At 40.2% G+C, this 19,913-nt stretch overlaps 1 protein-coding gene across 4 annotated transcripts in view; it reads right to left on the bottom strand.

Annotated features, from left to right (window-relative positions):
* The window catches only part of KLF12 (KLF transcription factor 12), a 516,718-nt gene that overhangs the window by 72,030 nt on the left and 424,775 nt on the right, over positions 1–19,913 (bottom strand). For all 4 annotated transcript variants that reach the window (XR_010658478.1, XM_065901722.1, XM_065901723.1 and 1 more), the window contains exon 6: positions 19,793–19,855. Coding sequence is in view for 3 of the 4 variants with exons in the window: in XM_065901722.1 (XP_065757794.1) it covers positions 19,793–19,855 (63 nt within the window). In the remaining variant the exon portion in view is untranslated. The remainder of the gene's footprint in view (positions 1–19,792; positions 19,856–19,913) is intronic.

Genomic DNA, 19,913 nt, shown 5'->3' on the forward strand with positions numbered 1-19,913 from the left:
AGGTGGGAGTACAAAAAGGAATGTTTTCTCATTCCATTAAAGTTACATGGGAACTTCTTTTGAAGTGGCTTCTAAAAAGAAACACCAAGAAATATGTATAAACAGTAAACATGTATACTGTTATATGCACAAGCTTATGTGTATTTATTTGTATTCAGAAAAAGCTGCTTTAAGAAGAATATCTTAAAAATCATTTTGGTAACATTCTGCTTCAGAACCGCCAAGAATTTCAGAATAACCACCTTAAAGTCCCACTGTGTTAAATGAGAAAAACCATGATGATGGTTGATAGAAAGTGTGGCGTCCAGAAAAGAGAGAAAAATCATATGACTAGAGGGTACACTGAGAGTGCTTACAATATTTCAAACATTCCAGAGGGAAAGATAATCTATACCTTTAAAAAGGTTTTGAAAAGCAGTTTCAAGAACCTCAGGGACTTCTCATAGTTATCTGGACACTCTTCTTTCCCTTTCGACAAATATTTTTCCACACCTCAAACAAAACCAAATGCCAAGATCTGTGGAATCTTTGTACTAAAATAAAATAGAGCTGGTGTGTGTGCTGTGAAATTCTTCCACAAATAAGAATTCCAGCTGACTCCCGTTAGGAGTCAGCAGCACAGGTAGGAGATCCACTGCTAAATCTGGACTGAGACGATCTCAGAGTGCCAGCCCCGCTCCACAGTGGCCGGTTACGGAGAACGAATCACCGAATCTCTATTTTGGGCCCTTAATTTCATCACTGACAAAATGGGGTCAGTGATACCTCATGTTCATGTCCCAAAGGTTGGACACAAGCTCTGAGCCTTTGGGGATATAGGAGAATGCATATTGCAAATGCGAGTTCATTTAAAGGATCTGTTTCATGTAGGAAAGCGGAGCACTGATCTTACCTCACTGTGACTACAGTCATGAAGCTGCAAAGGAGCTCAGTGTGAAGGGGGTTGTGTCAGGAACCAGGGGACAGGCTTCTGGTTTTCTCTTCCAGTGACTGCATCGTGTGACATTTAGGCCAACTGGAGTGAGATCTGAAGGACATACTGCAACCAATCGAATCCTAATCGTGCATATTGATACATATTAACTGTACTTATTATTAATGGTGATTATTATTGAAACTGTTAGTCGCTCAGTCGCTCAGTTGTGTCCGACTCTTGGAGGCTCCGTGGACTGTAGCCTGCCAGGCTCCTCTGTCCATGGGATTCTCCAGGCAAGGATACTGGAGTGGGTTGCCATTTCCTTCTCCAGAAGATCTTCCCAACCCAGGGACTGAACCCAGGTCGCCTGCATTGCAGGCAGATTCTTTACCATCTGAGCCCCAGGGAAGCCTGTGGTTATTATTATTATTATTGCCAGTGTATTTAACAAAGGTCATGGTATGCCCAGTTTGTGACAATGAGCAGTTCCATATTTTGTGAAACTATGACATGCAAGAGATACTGTATTTCACACATTAAGTCAAAGCACCAAGTGCAAGAAGAAAAGGAAATGTTCGTTTGTCAACAATTACATCTACAGTCTCTAGAATCAGAGGCCTCCCAATTTACTGATAAGCACCAACTTATAAAAGCAAACACTGTTTCAGACAACACCAGGCAATAACAGCCATGATTCTGCTTTCACTTAATGCTATTTTCAAGATACTCAACAGTTTGAAAGCATGCAAGTCAAGGGCATGCCACTACACAACTGAATCAATAACAGTGCAAGAACATCAGTGGTCATGAGATAAATGAAATATCATTTTTACATTTCAAGGGTAGTAACACCCTACTACGCAGGTAACACATACTGTCTACACTGGGCAAAAGTCTTACTGAATGTCTGATGCCTTCAAAAATAGGTCTCTAAACCCAGAGAGAAATCAGCATTGTAGGACATTCCAGTGTCAATACGGTGGAGTAGTATCAAACTGATAAATATCCACAGACAAAATCCATAAACAAAAATAACTGTGTTACTACAGCTAAGAGTGTGTATATGTGCATGTGGGCAAACAGTTATGGAACTGTTATTAGTTCAATTATTTTTCAGTTTATAGACATGGTAAATCACACTAGGAGAAGCATTAGAAGGAACAAAGGCAATGGAGACACTTTCAAAAAATTTTTAAGTGAACTTTAAAAAATGCAAATAATTTTCTATGCATGAATTCCATTATCTTGAACACTGCTAATGCCCAGGGTCAACACATGATGCAATATTTAAATATGTTAAAGTAGTGAGGCATGGAAAGCCCTGCCTGTGACAAACAGGTGACATGATTTTTATAAAAGACCATCAATACACAGCAGCAACATAACTTTGCTAGCTCATTCTTGAGAGTTCAAGCTCTTCCCCAAAGACAGACATTCTGTGTAGATACCTCTAGTCCCTGGATTCCCTAGCACAGAGTGGGTGCTCAAGATATGTCAGACTTCCAATAAACAGATTTCTTTAAGTGAGCAAATTTTGGAAAAGTTCGTTACATATTTCAGAATATCTGGAAAATATTCTAGAAGGATTAGAACACTTTAGTTTAAAAGCCATGTCCCATCCCTCTTTTTCTCCCTTCTTCCAATATTTCCAGAGTGTCTGCTACTCATGGGTCAGACCTTCTGTAAGATACTGGACACTTAGCATCTAAAAAAGAGGCACATACACACACATGCACACATATGCACGCACACAGTGAAGGGCTGTGATAGAAAGGCTTGGTGGGGACTCAGAAGAGGAAGAGGTCAATCCAAGCTGTCAATGGCAAAAGGATGTGGACTGAAATTGTAGAGGAGGCTATTATCTTTAAGAAAGATTATGCACAATGACATGGAACTTTAGGAAACATGAACATTTAAAGGTAGGTGGCTCAGACGGTAAAGTGTCTGCCTGGGGAGACCTGGGTTCGATCCCTGGGTTGGCAAGATGCCTTGGAGAAGGAAATGGCAACCCACTCCAGTACTCTTGCCTGGAAAATCCCATGGACGGAGAGGCCTGGTAGGCTACAGTCCATGGGGTTGCAAAGAGTCGGACATGACTGAGCAACCTTCTTTCTTTCACTTCTAAAGAGAGAGAAGTTAACAGGAGGAATGTAGTGGAAATATCAAGGTCAACTGAATACACCTTATTGGGAAATTCAGTTAACCTAGGTCTCCATTTTGTTATTTGTAGAAGGGTCAAAATGCTTTCTGGACATAAAGAACTGATGTCAGCCATATGTTAGCTATGGCCTTACATAAACTGGGCTTCCCTGCAGGCTCAGATGGTAAAGAACCTGCCTGCAATGCAGGAGACCTGGGTTCAATCCCTGGGTTGGGAAGATCCCCTGGAGGAGGAAATGGCAACTCACTCCAGTATTCTTACCTAGAGAATACCATGGATAGAGGAGCCTGGAGGTCTATAGCCCATGGGGTTGAAAAGAGTCGGTTATGACTGAGTGACTAACATTGTAAATAAGTTAGCTTTGCGTTCCCTTAAAATACTAATAGTCAACATTTATTGAGTCTGCTAAACCCTGACCTAAGAGTATTCTAGGTATTAGTACATTTAATCCTCACAAAAACCACAGCACAGGATTGATAGGATGTTCCAATTTATAGTTTTATATAAACTGAGGCACACAGATAGTAAAACATTTACCTAAGGTTGCAGAGTTAATATGTCGTAACTGCAATACGAAAATAAGTAGAATGATGCTTTAATTCCCACTCTCTTCTGCCTCTCTTCACTTTAAAGATTAGATAATGGTACCTTTTACGACATCTCCCAGAATCATTATAAAGAATAAGTGGAATGATATGTATGAAACTGCATAAAACCATAAAAAGCATAGGTAGGTAAAATATCATTGACAGGCCGTTCTAACCAAGTATGCTGCCCAGTTTGAGAAAACCAGACTTCATTGTTTCCCTTTGAGAGAAGTGTTAAAAACGAGGAGTCTGTGGAGAATCACTTTGGAGACTTACCGTCCACCACCAGAGGATGAATTATTTACCCCAGGCAGGCTCCCAGGCAAGCCCGGGAGCAAACTACTGATTTCAGAGCCCACTTTTAACTCCGTATCAGGTTCCCTTCGTCAGGAGGTAGCGCATGACCCACAGAGAAGGCAGACTCAGACACAAACGATGTTCAGATGATTGCCTCTGAGGGAGCAGATAATCAGGTTGATAAAAATAATAACTAACATACATGTTCCTGCTCCAGCCGGATCTTCAACCTGAATCTACACATTTAAATGTTAATCTGCTGAGCTCGAGGAAAGATATTTTTGTTGGACTTTTATTCCAAGGAAAACAGCAGTGAGGATGTGCTGACTTGCTTAAGGCCAAACAGCCAATAAATGCAGAGGATAGGATTTGAACTAGCATCCCCTGATCTCACAGCCTGTGCTTCCTCCACTGAGTTGCTTGGACTTCTGATTTTATATTTATTCACCCCAGGTCAGTTTTAAAGGCCTTAAAAAAATTACTGGAGAAGAGAAATCTACATTCAGTACTTCCGAGGCTACTTCTCCCTCTGTGGCCAATTACAGCTCTGGATTTGCTTTGATGGACATTTCCCACAAAGTAAACAATCCTTCCTTATTATCATCAGGAGGCCCTTTTTGGTGTATGCTCTGCAATCATGGGCCCACAGATGCTATGATCCTGGGGAGGTCTAGCTTCTCAGCCCTTGGGAGGATAAATGATTTAACTCTTCATACCAACATGGATTTGATATTTTACATAGGGCCACTTAAAATTCAGGACCTGTTGAGTTAGCTAATCAATTAAAAAGAAAAAGATAATTATTCTTTGTTCATCTGACAATGTCCCATGCCTTAATCCTATAAAACCACAGAGCCAACATTTAAAATCTCATTCCAAATCCTATTTCCAGAGTTGCGATGTTTGTGGATGTCTGTCTTTGAAAGTGTGGCAATAATCAACCAGAAGTTTGATTTCCAAATCCATCAATATATACCAGAAACAAAAAAGCCATGGAATTAGCACACCCAAAGGACAAAGAATTAAAAAAAAAAATCACCCACACAAAGCCTATCCAGGAGGTGACCCTTTTTCATTGGACTAATTACAAGGAAATATAAAAGGGCAAGCTTTTATTAATCAAGCTCTTTTCACTCAGCCATGAAGAACTGCTAGGCAGGAAGAAAGCAAAGAGACAGGGTGTTAATGTAAGCCTGATAATTAAATTCAGAATCAAGTGGATCAGAGGGAAGGGCATAAATGGAAAAGTCAGATGGAGGTAAGAACTGGAATCTTAATCCTTTATAAAACTAGACAGTTGTAGAAACAAAAAGAGAAATGAAAAGCTATCAAATAAAGCAACAAAAAGGGAGGTTACATTTAGAAGTGAACAGTGACCAAAAACACCACTGAGGCATTTTTTAGTATCTTGTCTCCCAGAGCATAAAGTTCTTTCCTATAAAATCTCTTCCATTTATTTTCATACAATCTCTGTGAAATACACAGGCAAGTGTAGGCTACTCAATCTTGTCTCAGATCAGACAATTAAGAGAATGACAGAAGAGGTCCCCAATCTCTGAAATTTAGGTCAGTATTCTACAATTATCCTTCAAACATTTTGTTGAGTATAATAATTATAAGCACAGAAAAGGTAGAGATGATAAAACTCAAGTCTAAAGATTTTTCTAACATAAAAAATTCTTGTTGCCCTCTGAATCTGCGCTTTTTTGCTTTGTGGAAAATACTGAATAAGGATGGAAGACGGCCATGAAAAAGTGGAGGAGAAACCATCAAAGTCAGGAGATAAAGTTCTGATCCCAGCTCAAATTCACTGTGCAAACTTGGACGATATCCTTTAAGCTCTTGACGTCTCAGTTTTCCTACAAGGTAAGATAAGGGTGTTGAGATTATTCATTTCATTGATGAATACTCCCTGGGTCTGCTTCCCTATCTGCTATGTGGGAAGCCAGGAAATGACAATGGTTTGCCATCTGCAGATGGAAAGGTGGGAAGATCACCACACACAGGCAAACCAATGAGGACACTAAATCGTGAGGAGGATGGTAACGCAGTTCATATAGTGGCATCGGATCAGGGAGGAAGAAGGGGCGGATGGGGTGGGGGTACTGGAGGAAAGACTTCCCAAAGAAGAGAATTCTTAACCTGAGCCCTTCAGAATTAGTTTCCGTGGTGATCAACGTGCTCTGCAAAACATAAGTTCTGTTTAGCTGGAATGCAGGATCCATGGAGGATGGAAAATATTTAGGGAAAAGCAGGAAAGCAGTCGTTTAGCAAAGGATCTCATGAACTGCACTAAGGGCTTTGAATGGCAGGACAGAGAAGAGAAATCCCATTTCCATCTGACAAACATCACTGCAGGCAAGGTGGAGAATGGATCTGCAGGGTGAGGAGAAAGAATCAGAATCCAAAGAGGCCCTTAGGAGCTTACGTTAAATCCTTAAGCAAGAGATGGGCTAACATGGCCAAGAAATATTTAGGAGGAACAACACTAGATCACCCACTAGACTGGGTGATCAAACGATGTTGGTTCAAAGAGTTGATGTTATTGTGAGGTTTCTGGCTTGTGTGATTGTGTAGGTGGAGAACAGGAAGAAAAGTGGGCTTGGAGGATCTGAACAAATGGATTCTTTTCCAGTGCCTTTTCGCAGGAAGAAAGAGGTCAGGGTGTTTGGTGTCTTGGGGAAAAGATGCCTTTGTGTGTTAAGATCTATTTATTTAGTTGAGATTGGGTGTCTCACCAAGCAGCTCTGGGCTGGACACACACTGGGGCAGGTAGCATCATTTTATGGTGGTGCATGCTGACAGCATGGCAGGTGGGGCAAAGAAGGTGACTGAAATTCACACTTCAGTTTCCACGCACGCTGAGGACACGTGCTCGCTGTGTGAAGTGCACCGTGATATGAATAGTTTCTGTCTGATTTACCTGTGGGTATCTGTGGCTCCACCACTGTACATTAGAGCCGCCAGTGGACAGTCTGAAAAACTTATCTTCAGATTTTCTTGGTCTCAAAAACTTCTCTCTCATCATCAGATATAGACATGCCCACCCCTTATCAAGTATCATTTAAGTATCAATTATATATTGATGATGCTGCCTGCAATGCAGAAGACCTGAGTTCGATCCCAAGGTTGGGAAGATTTCCTGGAGAAGGGCAAGGCTACCCACTTCAGTATTCTGGCCTAGAGAATTCCATGGACTGTATAGGCCATGGAGTCACAAAGAGTCAGACACGATTGAGTGACTTTCACTCACTCACTTGGACATGTCTGAGCGACTTTCAGTCACTCACCCACTCACTCACAATGTGCATATTGTGACATAACCTCTCTACACCCTTGTCTTGTTTCAACCACCCCTCACACTTTTTCACGTTCCCTGAATTTTCCAAATGTGTCCACATCCCAGGGCTCTGGTGTGAGCTGTTTCGAGCACCTGGACAATTTCTCCCATACATTCACACAGTGGACTCCTTGTCATGCATCTCCCAGCTTATGTGTCTCCTTCTTTCAAGAGGTGTTTTTTCTGACCAAGCCCCTGGAGTGGCTTTCCAGGCATCCCCAACATACCCCTGGCTACACTTTCCTCTGAGCACTTCTCACCCTCCAGACACTTGCTAGTTATCTGTCCTCCTCTACTCCAGAGCAGAGGCCCATTTGTCTTATTAAATATAGTGTCCCCAGAGTGCAGGAAAGTGGCCAGATCACTGCACGTGCCATAATTTCACCGAATGAGGGAATAAATGAATGAAAATAAGTATTCTAGAAAAGTGATGATGCTATCGAGTCAAAAACAACAAAAACCGCACAAAACTTCCGGAATGTCAAAAGTGACCAGGTGTGCAAGTGACATAGAAGGTAAATGCTTAAGATGCTGGTTTAGTTGCTCATCCATGTCTGACTGTAGCCCACCAGGCTCCTCTGTCCACTCTTCCCAGGCAAGAATACTGGAGTGGGTTGCCATTTCCCTCTCCAAGAGATCTTCCCGACCCAGGGATTGAACGTGCACCCCCTGTGTTGCAGGCAGTCTCCTGCAATGCAGGTGGATTCATGATTAACTGAGCCACCAGGGAAGCCCGAGAGAACAGAAATGGCAAGCCAGGCCCACAAAACAGGTAGACAGAAGAGAGCTTCGGCAAAAGCGTCCTAGGGCAGCAGTAGCATTTAAGAAACAAGAGGAACATAGGAACACTAAGACTGTGAGCCCCACTTTCCAAAAGATCTTGGTGATATCTTCTGGTATTTTATTTTTTAAGTCTCCCCCGCCCCTTTCCGTGAAAACCAGTGTCATAATCATCTACAGCATTCAGCCAAGTCTCCCATTCAGCAGAAGAGAGAGGGGCCAACGTGTAAATCCACACAAATATTCTCTTCATATTTTCTCCCCTTTCCATGTCAGTGAGATCTGCTCTAGGGCTCTGGGAGGCACCCTCCACATAGGCCCCCTGGGGTTGTGCAATACGGCCATCCCGGAAAGAGAATCCCCAGGCAAAAGTGGCAGCAAAAATGGCAACAGTCATGGCTGTCTAGACTTCCTTAGGAGAGAGGATTTTCTGTTAAAAATGTCCCAACAAGCCAAAAAAAGTCAGTGCTATGGACAGCCAGTTCCTGAAAACAAAAGCAAAAATAGGCTACGTGGCAGATTCTTGAGGCTGGGCTGTACTGGTTTTAGGTTTGGTATAACTCAAGGGAGTCTCAGGACCCCTCACTCTCAATGGTATTCCCAGGCTTCTCTGCTCCCATCAAAAAGGTCTCCCTCCTACCTGCGTCTTCTTGAGACTCAGGAGACCATCAGCCGCACAATTCACTGAGCATGCAACCTTTGAGGCGCTCCTGAGGTCTTATTTGAAATAATGTGGAATGGATTATGAAAGACATCCTCTATTAGCCAAGCTAATAAGGAATCCTCCAAATAATTGAGACCACATGGCCACGACAGAGGCCTTCCAATGACTTTCAAAGACTTAACAGACATTTTCATGATCAATTACAAGACTTGTTCACAAAAGCCTACCAGAGTCAGCCAAATCTCATAGGACATACTGGCAGACAACCAACAGGAAAGAGGAGAGAATGAGTCTAGGAAAGAGGAGAGAATGAGTCTAGCCCCTCTTTGAGGCAGAGAGTGAGTCAACCAGAAGCATTTTCAGTTTTATGATGATTCTACCTCCATGTCTCCTTTCAGGATCACCCCAGGAGCCCAGTACACCCGCCATTTACCAACTTCTACCTCTAGGTGGCAGCAACTTCCTTCTGTTCTCAACACCCTCGCCTTAGGCCTTTTGTTTCCTAGTCGCTGTAATTCCACCTTCCCTTCTCTTTCTCAAATAAACACTTCACAGCCTGTAAAGTTTGGGGAAGATTATTACTGTAAGCCACTCGCACGGTAAGAAACCAGTCTATTCTTTCCGTTAAGCAACAGGGTTCTTCAAAGAGTCTGAAATAATTCAGGTCTAAAGTGAAAAATAATAGAAAGTTATTTTCTTTCTTTCTCCAGAACTATCAACTATATGCTCTAAGGAAAGCAATGTTTCTTTTTCTTTACAGTCCTCTAAGGAAAAAGGCAAAGAGTAGAGGAGTGGGAAAACAGATGGAACTGGAGAGATTTCTATTTTACAAGAACATTAATTTACTCCTATGGGTAATTTAAATCATTGCTTTCTAAAAGATCTAACCCAACATGTCCATGTAGGAGGCTGGAAGGGAATATTTACTACTCACACAGAGTTGATAACATACAGTGTTGAGGTGGTGCTGGTTGTGTTGCTAAGTCACGTCTGATCCTTTGCAACCCCATGGACGGTAGCCCACCAGCCTCCTCTGTCCATGGAATTTCCCAGGCTACTAGAGTGGGTTGCCATTTTCTTCTCCAGAGGATCTTCCTGATCCAGGGCTCAAACCCATGTCTCCTGCATTGGCAGGCAGATTCTTTACCACTGAGCTACTTAGAAAGCCCAAGGGTGTTACCCTTCTGTTAATTTGGCCTTGGTAGAAACAGAAGTAAATTGGCTACATCTGTAACCAGAAAAGCTATCATTTCTGCTTGGATGTAACACCTGCCCTTCCTGGAGTTTGTATTTATCTAATGTATCAAACCACAGTCCTTCCTAAGCACACTCACTTGCTCCGGGTTCTAAATCATTAAAGTCAAGAAGGACCCAAGAGAGTGAAAGTACTGGGTTGGCAAAAATGTTTGAGTTTTTTCCCTCAGATGTTACAGTCTTTCTGACCAACCCAATAACTTATCACTTCATTTGGGGTTATAATAACTGCTAGGTATGTCAAAAAAAATCATGCAGGCAGTAGAAAAAGATTCCTTTTACGTACAGCCGGCCTTTGACTGTGGGCTAATACCTAGAGTTTATAAAGCACTTTCAAGGTGATACTATGATGAGTATTATCTGTTGCACTCTTCCCAAGACCAAATTTGAATAGTTCAGGCCAGAAATCATTCATTCAATAGAAACACTGAGGAAGCAGAAAGTCTGGTTTAGTGTAAGTGACAAATTTATACTAGAACCTAAGCCTGCAGATTTCAAGCTTTATTCATTTCCTAGGAAGCTCCTCTATCTTTTCACAATAACTGTGTTTGGTTTTAAAATTTTTGAAATATACCATTCAAAGTAGGATTTCTAGGAAAATGGGTGGTTTGAGGAGATTAGGATAAAGTTAGTGAGTTTTCAGAATGAATTCTATTAATATTTTGGCTAAACACTCTTATTATGCTTTGAACATTTAATTAAGAGTAAGGCCAGGGAGAACCCATTTATTTTTATTACTAAATTTTGCTTACTAATTGTAGGAGTGCCTCTGTCATCCAAAATATAGGAAAAGACTGACTCCAAGGAAAAATGTTGAAGTTTTCTGGCCTGGAGAATTCCATGAACTGTATAGTCCATGGGCTCGCAAAGAATTGGACACAACAGAGTGACTTTCACTTTTCATCAACTGCCTTTAGTGGTAGCTTCTAGTTCACTGGTAACATGGCAAGCGGATGGTACTGGTTTAAGAGGTAGCATCCTCCCCATCACTGTTTGGTACCAGCATCCTTCGGGAAATCCCTCACTGTGTGTGGTTTTAGTGGGATTGGTAACCAAGGTCCCCTGCCCTCACCTCGGTCAAAGGCTGGGCACCTGTGTCAGGCTGCGCTGGGTTGATCGGACTCTGGTGTCCTCAACGGTGATCCAGGAGCTGGGGCTGTCTCATTCCAAGATTGCACCTTCTTACTTAACCTGCTTCCAGGTCCTGCTCTGCTTCCTGGGTTTCCCAAGGACCAACTCCTCAATTTTCCCTTTGACTCCATAACCCACCTCATGTCCTTCAACAAAATTACCTTTCAAGTACGTTAGACAGACTCAGTCGATTTCCATTACTTCCAACCAAAGAACTTCACCTGCTAAAGGAGACTGGACTGAATGAAAATTGAGACGGAGGTAATGGCTACAGACTACGGATTCCAGCAGGGTCCTCAGCTCTTCAGCTACTAGCTGAGGGTTTATGCGAAGCAACTGTGACTAAAACCTGTGTGATACTGTTGTTGTGCTCAGATGCTCAGTCGTGTTTGGCTCTTTGTGACCCCATGGACCGTATCCCGCCCGGCTCCTCTGTCCATGAGATTTCCCAGGCAAGAATACTGGAGCTGGTTGCCATCTCCTTCTCCAGGGGATCTTCCCCACCCAGGGAGGGAACTTGCTTCTCCTGCACTGGCAGGTGGATTCTTTACCGCAAGTGCCACCTGGGAAGCCTACATGTGATATTGGTTGGTTTTAATTGGTGGGTGAATAGGTCACACACTATCTAGCGCTATCTTAAAACTGATGAAAAGAAATATATTCATTATGAGGATACTGGTCCTTCCTTAAGTAATCTAGTACTCTACTAAGAAATGTAATAAACAGTCAAGTTGAAGGAAAGTATTAAGAAACTTTATGAAAATCTAGTGGTCAACTGAGAAAAATTATAGTAGGATGATGTCTTATTTGATTTTTAATGGCTAGTTCACTGTCCATGTGTCTACAGAAAAATCTCCATGACTAGAAAGATGATACCACAAATATGACTGACAGATGAAAATCAAAACAAATCCACTTGTTACCCCAAGGATTCCCACAAGGAAACCCCCTTAAGATTTATGACCTGAGCAATATTCCCAGCATATTCAAGAACACATTAGGATTTCTGATTGGGTCCTAACATTAAGTCATTATTCTTTCAAATATATATTTAGAAGGCAGTTTTGACTAGCTAATCCTTTAGCCCAAATGTATCCACTGAAAAATACTGTGGAAGACTAAGAAAGACTGTGGCTCCTCTAGATAGATATAGAATAAGACCTTTCATCATTTTGGGCTTCCCTGGTGGCGCAAATGGTAAGGAATCTGCCTGCAGTGCAGGAGACCTGGCTTCAATCCCAGGGTTGGGAAGATCCCCTGGAGAAGGAAATGGCAACCCACTCCAGTATTCTTGCCTGGAGAATTCCATGGACAGAGAAGTCCTGGAGGGCTACAGTCTATGGGATTGCAAAGAGTAGGACATGACTGAACGACTAACAAACATAACACTTTCATCGTTTTAATGTCTCACATTAATTATCAGAGAACTTGTAATTCTACTATCAAAGATATATCTTTTTTTCATATTGGGAAAGTTTTTTTAACTGCATTATTCATTCGTTGTTTAGTCACTAAGTCATGTCTGACTCTTTGCAACCCTAGGAACTGTAGCCCGCCAGGCTCCTCTGTCCATGGGATTTCCCAGGAAAGAATACTAGAGTGGGTTGCCATTTCCTTCTCCAGGGGATCTTCCTGACCCAGGGATCGAACTTGGGTATCCTGCATTGCAGGCAGATTCTTTACCATCTGAGCCACCAGGGAAGCCTTATTCATTAATGACTCCCCAACCCCCTTATTTGTCTGTTTCATTACAACATGACCATTATTTTAAAGGTCTGTATTTGAAAAGTTTAACAGGGAGGGGACTGTGATAGAGAATAATGCCCACTGCACAACTGAAAACTGTATAAAGCTGTAGTTTTAGTAGTTTTCCCAGATTCAATCATGATTCCTGATTATACCTTTAAGCCAAGAAACAACAACTATATAAAAACTATGCTACAAGTCCCAGAATTACAAACAAGTCATTTTCTTGCTTCTTTTCTTCTGCTTACTATGGATTTAATTTGCTCTTCTCTTTCTGGTGTCCTAAGGTAAAAGCTTAAGGGAACTGATTTTAGATCCTTCCTCTTTTATAAAATATGCATTCAATGCAATAGATTTCCTCCTAGGCACTACTTTAGATGCTTCCTACAAAATTTGATAACCTGTGTTTTCACTTTCATTTACAGCTGACCTTTAAACAAACAACATGGGTTTAAAATGTGTGGGTCAACTTATATGGGGATTTTTTTCGATAAGTATGTACTATAGTACTACACAATCTGAGGTTGACTGAAACCGTATGGAGGAAACCATGGAAACGCAGCCCCAACTATAAAGTTATACATAGCCTTTCAACTACATGCAGTCAGTCAGTGTCAATAACCCCCACTTGTTCAAGGGTCAACTGTAGTTAAAAGTACTTTTAAATTTCTCTTGAAATTTCTTCTTTGACCCATGCATTACATAGAAGTACATTGTTAAGTCTCTGTGCATTTTTAGATTTTTCTAAACAAGTCCTTTTGAACATTGAATGAATATGGGACCATACTAAAATAAGTTAATTCAAGGACTTCCATGGTGATCCAGTGGCTAAGACTATGCCTTCCCAATGCAGACGGCCTAGGTGTGATCCCTGGTTGGGAAACTAGATCCTATAGGCCACAACTAAGGCCTGGTGCAGACAAATAAATTAAAAAAAAAAAAAAAATATATATATATATATATGATAAAATAAAACTAGTTAATAATACAGTAGAGATGTTTTAAGACACGATAGTACCACACATAGCTCCAGTACTAAGATGCCAGGAATATCAGAGGGAATACCGACAGGCCAAGTAAAAGACTAATGTGGTTCTGAGCAGCTGGTTGGTAAAAACAAATTATGAATGGACTTTTAATAGAGAACTATCTCAAAAGTGGTGACCTTTTAGCTCAGCAGAATCTTATAGCCTTAATATCTCCCATAATTAGAAAATAACTGTAGAAAATAACCTACTTTAATTTTTTTCCCCAAGTCATCTTTATTGTGGTTGAAGGAATACTAGATACAAAAATCAGCTGATATTAACAGGAACGTGAAACATTTTTATCATGACTGTTCTTGCTGCATTGGGTAACAGAGAATTAAAGAAAATTAGACCAATGGTAGTTAAGGGAAATCTCAAACACAGCACACAAGTTTAAAGTATACGTAATTGTCACCAAGCTAAATTTGAGAAGCTGGTGGAAGTCATGGAAGAATTTATTAGTTGACACTGGATTATAACATAAGAAAAGATAGGAATTTGAAGGGATTTTCAATGTAGCATCACTGTGGAAGCTTCTTTGCCTTGTAATTCAGTGTACAGAGAACTCACAAACTGCTTTATGGTTATATAAACTGCCGCCCATTTTCCAAATCTGTTATCAAACACTGGAGAGAACATTCTTCCAAACTAAATCTAAAGGCAACCTGCTGTTACTTATTTGCCAACACGTATGGATTTAAAAAAAAAAAAAAATGAAGACCAGGCAGGCATTCTGGTCTTTAATATCTTCACATATTAAAGATCAGACACAGTATCATAATTTTTGCCCTGTAAGTCAAGAAGCAGTGAAATGCTCTGGTAATTAAAGTAACATAGTCAATATTATCTATAAATAATGAGCATGCAAGGATCTGCAAGATGATGAGTAAACATTTTGGCAGGGATCAACTGCCACAGATTGGAAGAGAAAGCAATGTCTTTATCAGGCCTTTCTTCTCTCTCTCCCCCACCACATCAATCTCATGGGAATTTTCCAGACAAAAGCCTTCTGCTTAGCTTGTAATGAATTAAACATCCATCTGACTTAACCTTTAGCATTTCTCTTGCTCTGCCCACAGGTAACTAACTAGCACGTAGCAGAAAGATGGCCGGACAGGAGTGTAGAGAACTGGGCTTATGTCCGCATTTGACAAGGAACACATTTCTGTCTTTGGATCTCTATCTCTGTGTTTGAAAGAGTGAGAAGTTGAATTGAACTTGATGACGTTTACAGTTCTTTCTCAAGGGGCTTCCCTGGTGGCTCCAAGGTAAAGAATCTGTCTGCCAATGCAGGAGATGTGGGTTTGATCCCTGGGTCAAGAAGATCCCCTGGAGAAAGAAATGGCAACCCACTCCAGTATTCTTGCCTGGGAAATCCAATGGACAGAGGATTCTGGAGGACTATAGTCCATGGGGTCCCAAAGAGTCGGACATGAGTGAGTGCTTAAAACAACAACAGTTCCTTTTCAGTGCCACAACGGATAACTACTGCATTCAGAAGTGTCCTGTCCCCGCCACCCCCTTTAAAGAGCTAGTTCTATCTCAGCTTTCTTAAAGGTTTCCACTAGCAGCAACTTGAGTGCCTTCCTCTATTCAGGCAAAAAGTTTAAACAAGAAGCAATGTTCTTATTTTTATGACCAAAATCCATATTAGTTACACCATTCAAAAAGATTCAATGAAATCATGTCTAACATTTTCAACTATATGCATATAAACATTTAAGTTCATTGTAGCACATAGCACATCCAACCATAAAACATCAAAGTGTGAAAAGGCTCTTCCTGCCCTTCCCTAAATTGGTGACACAGAACTTTTTCACTTCCAAATGTGAAATGTGATCCACACCCAGAATGTGTCATAACTGGCATGGATATGCTATTAAAACTAGAGCTTCTTTTGCAGACAGCTACATAACATCTCAGGCATGTTGGTAAGAGAGGAATCATAATTGAGACTGGTGGTGACAGCATCCAGATGGTTAGAGAAAATTAATCCTATTTTACTAATGGCAATTCCTATTAACAATGCCTAATTTCTCCATCATAATTAAAATAGTCCACAGTCTCTACTATGTGACACATACCTCTGCACAAAACAGCTCCACGCAAATGTTTTGGGTACACAGCATAACCATGACTACGCCATCATCAAACAATCATATACACCCAAGTCTTTGAAAACTTTTGGACTGGGGCTGGATGGAAGGAAAAGTATATAAACAGAAGGAAAAATGAAAAGCTAAAAATGAGGATTTTGGAATCCTCCCACTGAGAATGGCAAGCTTGGAGCCTTAATTCAACTTCAATGTTCATTTCAGAGATACTCCCCACCAAGCCCCACCCTGTCCTGGTCCAACCTACACATCCACACCAAACACGTCTGTACATTTCAGACTCTAGAATAGCTCTGGGGAGGCAAGGGCTGAAAGAAGACTTGGAAACAGCCACTCTTTGTGGGTCTGGTATCAGAACACGATAGTTCCAAGCAAGAAGACCTGTGAGGAAGAAAAGTCTACCTGTAGATTCAACTTTTTAAGAAGACAGACCCCATTTCCCCCCATTTGCCCCACAAGGAGCAAAATATTTTTTCCCTGTCATTATCATATGCAAGAAAAATAGAAAATGGTCTTAGAAAGGGTCACATAGTTGTCAGACAAAGGAAGGCATGAAACAAGAGCTGGGACCCGACACAGCGAATGAAATTCACATGCTGAACCTCAAACACTTCATCAGTCCTCAAATCAACAAATATTACTACAGTGGAATGGCAGAGAGGGGAGAGTCATTCTGATGGGCAGAGCTTATGTCTGGTCTGGATTGCTACCGCTGATTAATTGAATATTAAATGAGTTGTCCGATGATCTCATGTTTTTTATTAGGGTGCTAATATATCTTGCAAGAAGTTCTTACTGCCTTTCCTGAATCCCTGAAAGTTAGTAGATACTTATAACAGACATCTGTCACTGAACCCCTTAAATTCTGTGCTTTCAACTCCTTCCTGATTATATACTGTTTTTAACCATATTTTCTTTCCATCCAGCAGGTTTGTTTGTGTTGAGCAGGCCTTTTTTTCCACACATTTCTTCAGCTCCGGAGGAATTCCTGCCACAGGAATGAGGCCAGGGGATGGACACCACCTCTCATATTAACATTATGCGAAGAAAAACACTGCTTATAATGTTAAGCCATCTTTCCTCAATAATAAGCATTGGTTTGAGACCTCAACCACAGCCACTGACATTTAAAATCTACCAGTTGTTATGCATTTCAGGTTATGCATTACAGGTTCAAATTTTTCCATCTTTTACTGAGATTAAATTGTTTATATGATGAACAATACTTTTTAACTAATTGGACACATGCTGGCTTCACCCAACACCACTTACATATAGTGCTGGTGGTGCACTATAACTCAAGCCAGAACCAAGTTAGTGTTGAATTTGGTATCTAATCTGTAAATTATCCCAAAACTTCTATTTTGGAAAGAGCAACTATCACTTTCATATCCATGGCTTGCATGAGTATTTTAAACATCTAGATCTTCGAGAGGATATTTCACAAAGAAAGAGCAACAGTTCATCACTTAAGTAGATGTAGATGTTGGATGATTCACTGGGCTTCTTCCTAGCTTTCCTATATGATTTATTTCCATATAACAGTTTCATAATATTTACATAAGAAAAATTCAAGGTAGTATATGCAACAGGATTTTTAACTAAACTCACAACCAAATAAGTTAGAAATGTCTCCAGGTCCTTGTATCTGTGTTTCAGTCAATAAATAAAGCACTTTGTCGGGGCTCTGTTTTTTCTATTAATTTTGAGCCTTTACTTGAAAACGTTCTTGGGAATCAGTTTTCTGACAATCCTTTCCCACCTTTATATTTTTTCCCCTTCCATACTGTCCATTCCCAAATTAGTTTTAAATAAAGTTGATAATTATTCTCCTCTGGATGTTGTACTACGAACGTATCTCTTAGAGCATTATCCACATTTTATTATGTTATTTGTATTACATAATATTGTATGTTTTATATAGATGTGACATCACACTCACACACACACAGATCCTTCAAGACAGTAAGCCCCATAAAGACAGAAACCATGTTTTATTTATCTTTCTAATCTAGTGCTTGGGAGTGTAAATAAATGTTGCTGAATAAATACAAGCTGAATTTTCTCAATAAAGATCCTTTTTGTTTTTCATGGATTACTTCTCTGGAGATAAAACTGGTTTAAACTTACTAATCGAATAATGTGCTATAAATTATGTAGGAACAAGTTATTCTTACTCTAATACTCCAGGAAGGAAAAGCGAAGAAACGAAAATGTGTTATGGACTCAATGATCCACATTTAGCACTGAAATATAAGCTGCAGAAGCTGGGCTTCACCCTGACAACATGGCACTCTACCCATTAGCTTATGTCACTCACTTGAGGATCTCATATTCTCCATCTGTGGTGAAGTTTCTTCAGTGGGATGTGTTTTTGACTCAAAAGTAATAGCAATTCCGCGCAGTCAAAAAAGGACCTGGTTTGTCCCTTTCCTTTTATGTAGTGGCCATCAGCGTTATTATCCTCTCAGCTTCCCAGGTTTGACAGGGAACAATACGCTTTAGTGATTGTGAAAAATAGTGATTGTGAGGGATGCCCAGCTTTTAGACAGTGTGTAAGCAAATGGCTGCTTCCACTGGATTCCATTCCCCCCTCTGTGAAAAACCAAAGCATAATATTTAACAACAAGATCCAGCTATTGTGAGGGTTAATTAGATTTAACGGGGGAAGGGAGGCGAGCTGATTAGGGACTATTCAAATTCAAAGAATCATTATTTTGTATCTAAAAATAATCCTCATTTAGGAGTAAAATTAATTTGGAAGCTCAATCTTTGGTAATCATCTTCCCATACCTTAAAAAAAAAGCCATGGTTTTTAATCAAAATCCCATTCTAACTGCAATTCAATCAAGTAAAAAATGGAGACCTGTGAATTTCCATTCACCTTTGTAGTAAGACAGTACACGATTCAATTCTTTTTATTTTCTTTTCCCTCCCTCCTTTTCTTCCTTCACTTCTCCCTTTATTTTTTTGAAGATATACTATGTGTGGAAAGGTTAATTTTAGAGGATGAAGTAATGTAAACAAATATGGATTTTACTAATAAAACTACATTGAATTTTGTTTGTTTTACATGAAATATTTGTGAAACAGTTCAAATTTCCTCTTTAAAGAATCAGTAGTAAGGACTTCTTTGGCAGTCCAGTGGTTAAGACTCTGCTTCCACTGGAGGGGACAAGGGCTCACATGGCCAAAAAAAAAAAAAAAAAAAAAAGTCAGTAATCAATATTCTGTGGTTAAAATAACTTTTCAGGTTATTTCTGGTAAGTTTCATCTCTATTTTTGTTCAAGTGAAAGATCTTCATATTCCCCAAATTAAAAAAACAGATGCCTGGATATTTAAGGCTAAGGCCAGAAAAAGGGCATCTAAATAGTAATCATCAAAATTAATGTAATAGATTAATTTACTATGAAAATTTTCATGAGGAATAGAAGTTGGTACCTGAGAAAATTCTGAGTTGTCTAAATCTTACTAAAAACATACTGTCTTCAAAAAATGGGACACATTCTTTAAAAATGTAACAGTTGATAATCCTGGGAAATATGCCATATCTATTTGGAAAAAAATGCTGCACTCAGTTTTTGGTGAACGAAGACTTTTGGCTGGAAAGGAACTCTATTCATGTTTGTTTAGAATTTTCCAAACGAAAGGGAAATAATGTAGTTCAGGCAGTAGAAATGTATTCTCTACAGAGAACCAGGAATAACTGACACAGTCCTATTAGAAATTCCCAGAGAACTTATAAATTCTCACCACGTTGACTGTATACTCACCAAGCAAACTTCTGATTATTCATTCGATTTCCCCGGACCCTTGATACTGGGGACGGATGTACCCTGTAGTAGGTAAATGAGAATAATCCAGTCATTAAAAAAGCATTTTCCTGATTACAAG

The sequence above is a fragment of the Muntiacus reevesi genome, chromosome 11 (assembly GCF_963930625.1).
Source record: "Muntiacus reevesi chromosome 11, mMunRee1.1, whole genome shotgun sequence".
Taxonomy (NCBI): domain Eukaryota; kingdom Metazoa; phylum Chordata; class Mammalia; order Artiodactyla; family Cervidae; genus Muntiacus; species Muntiacus reevesi.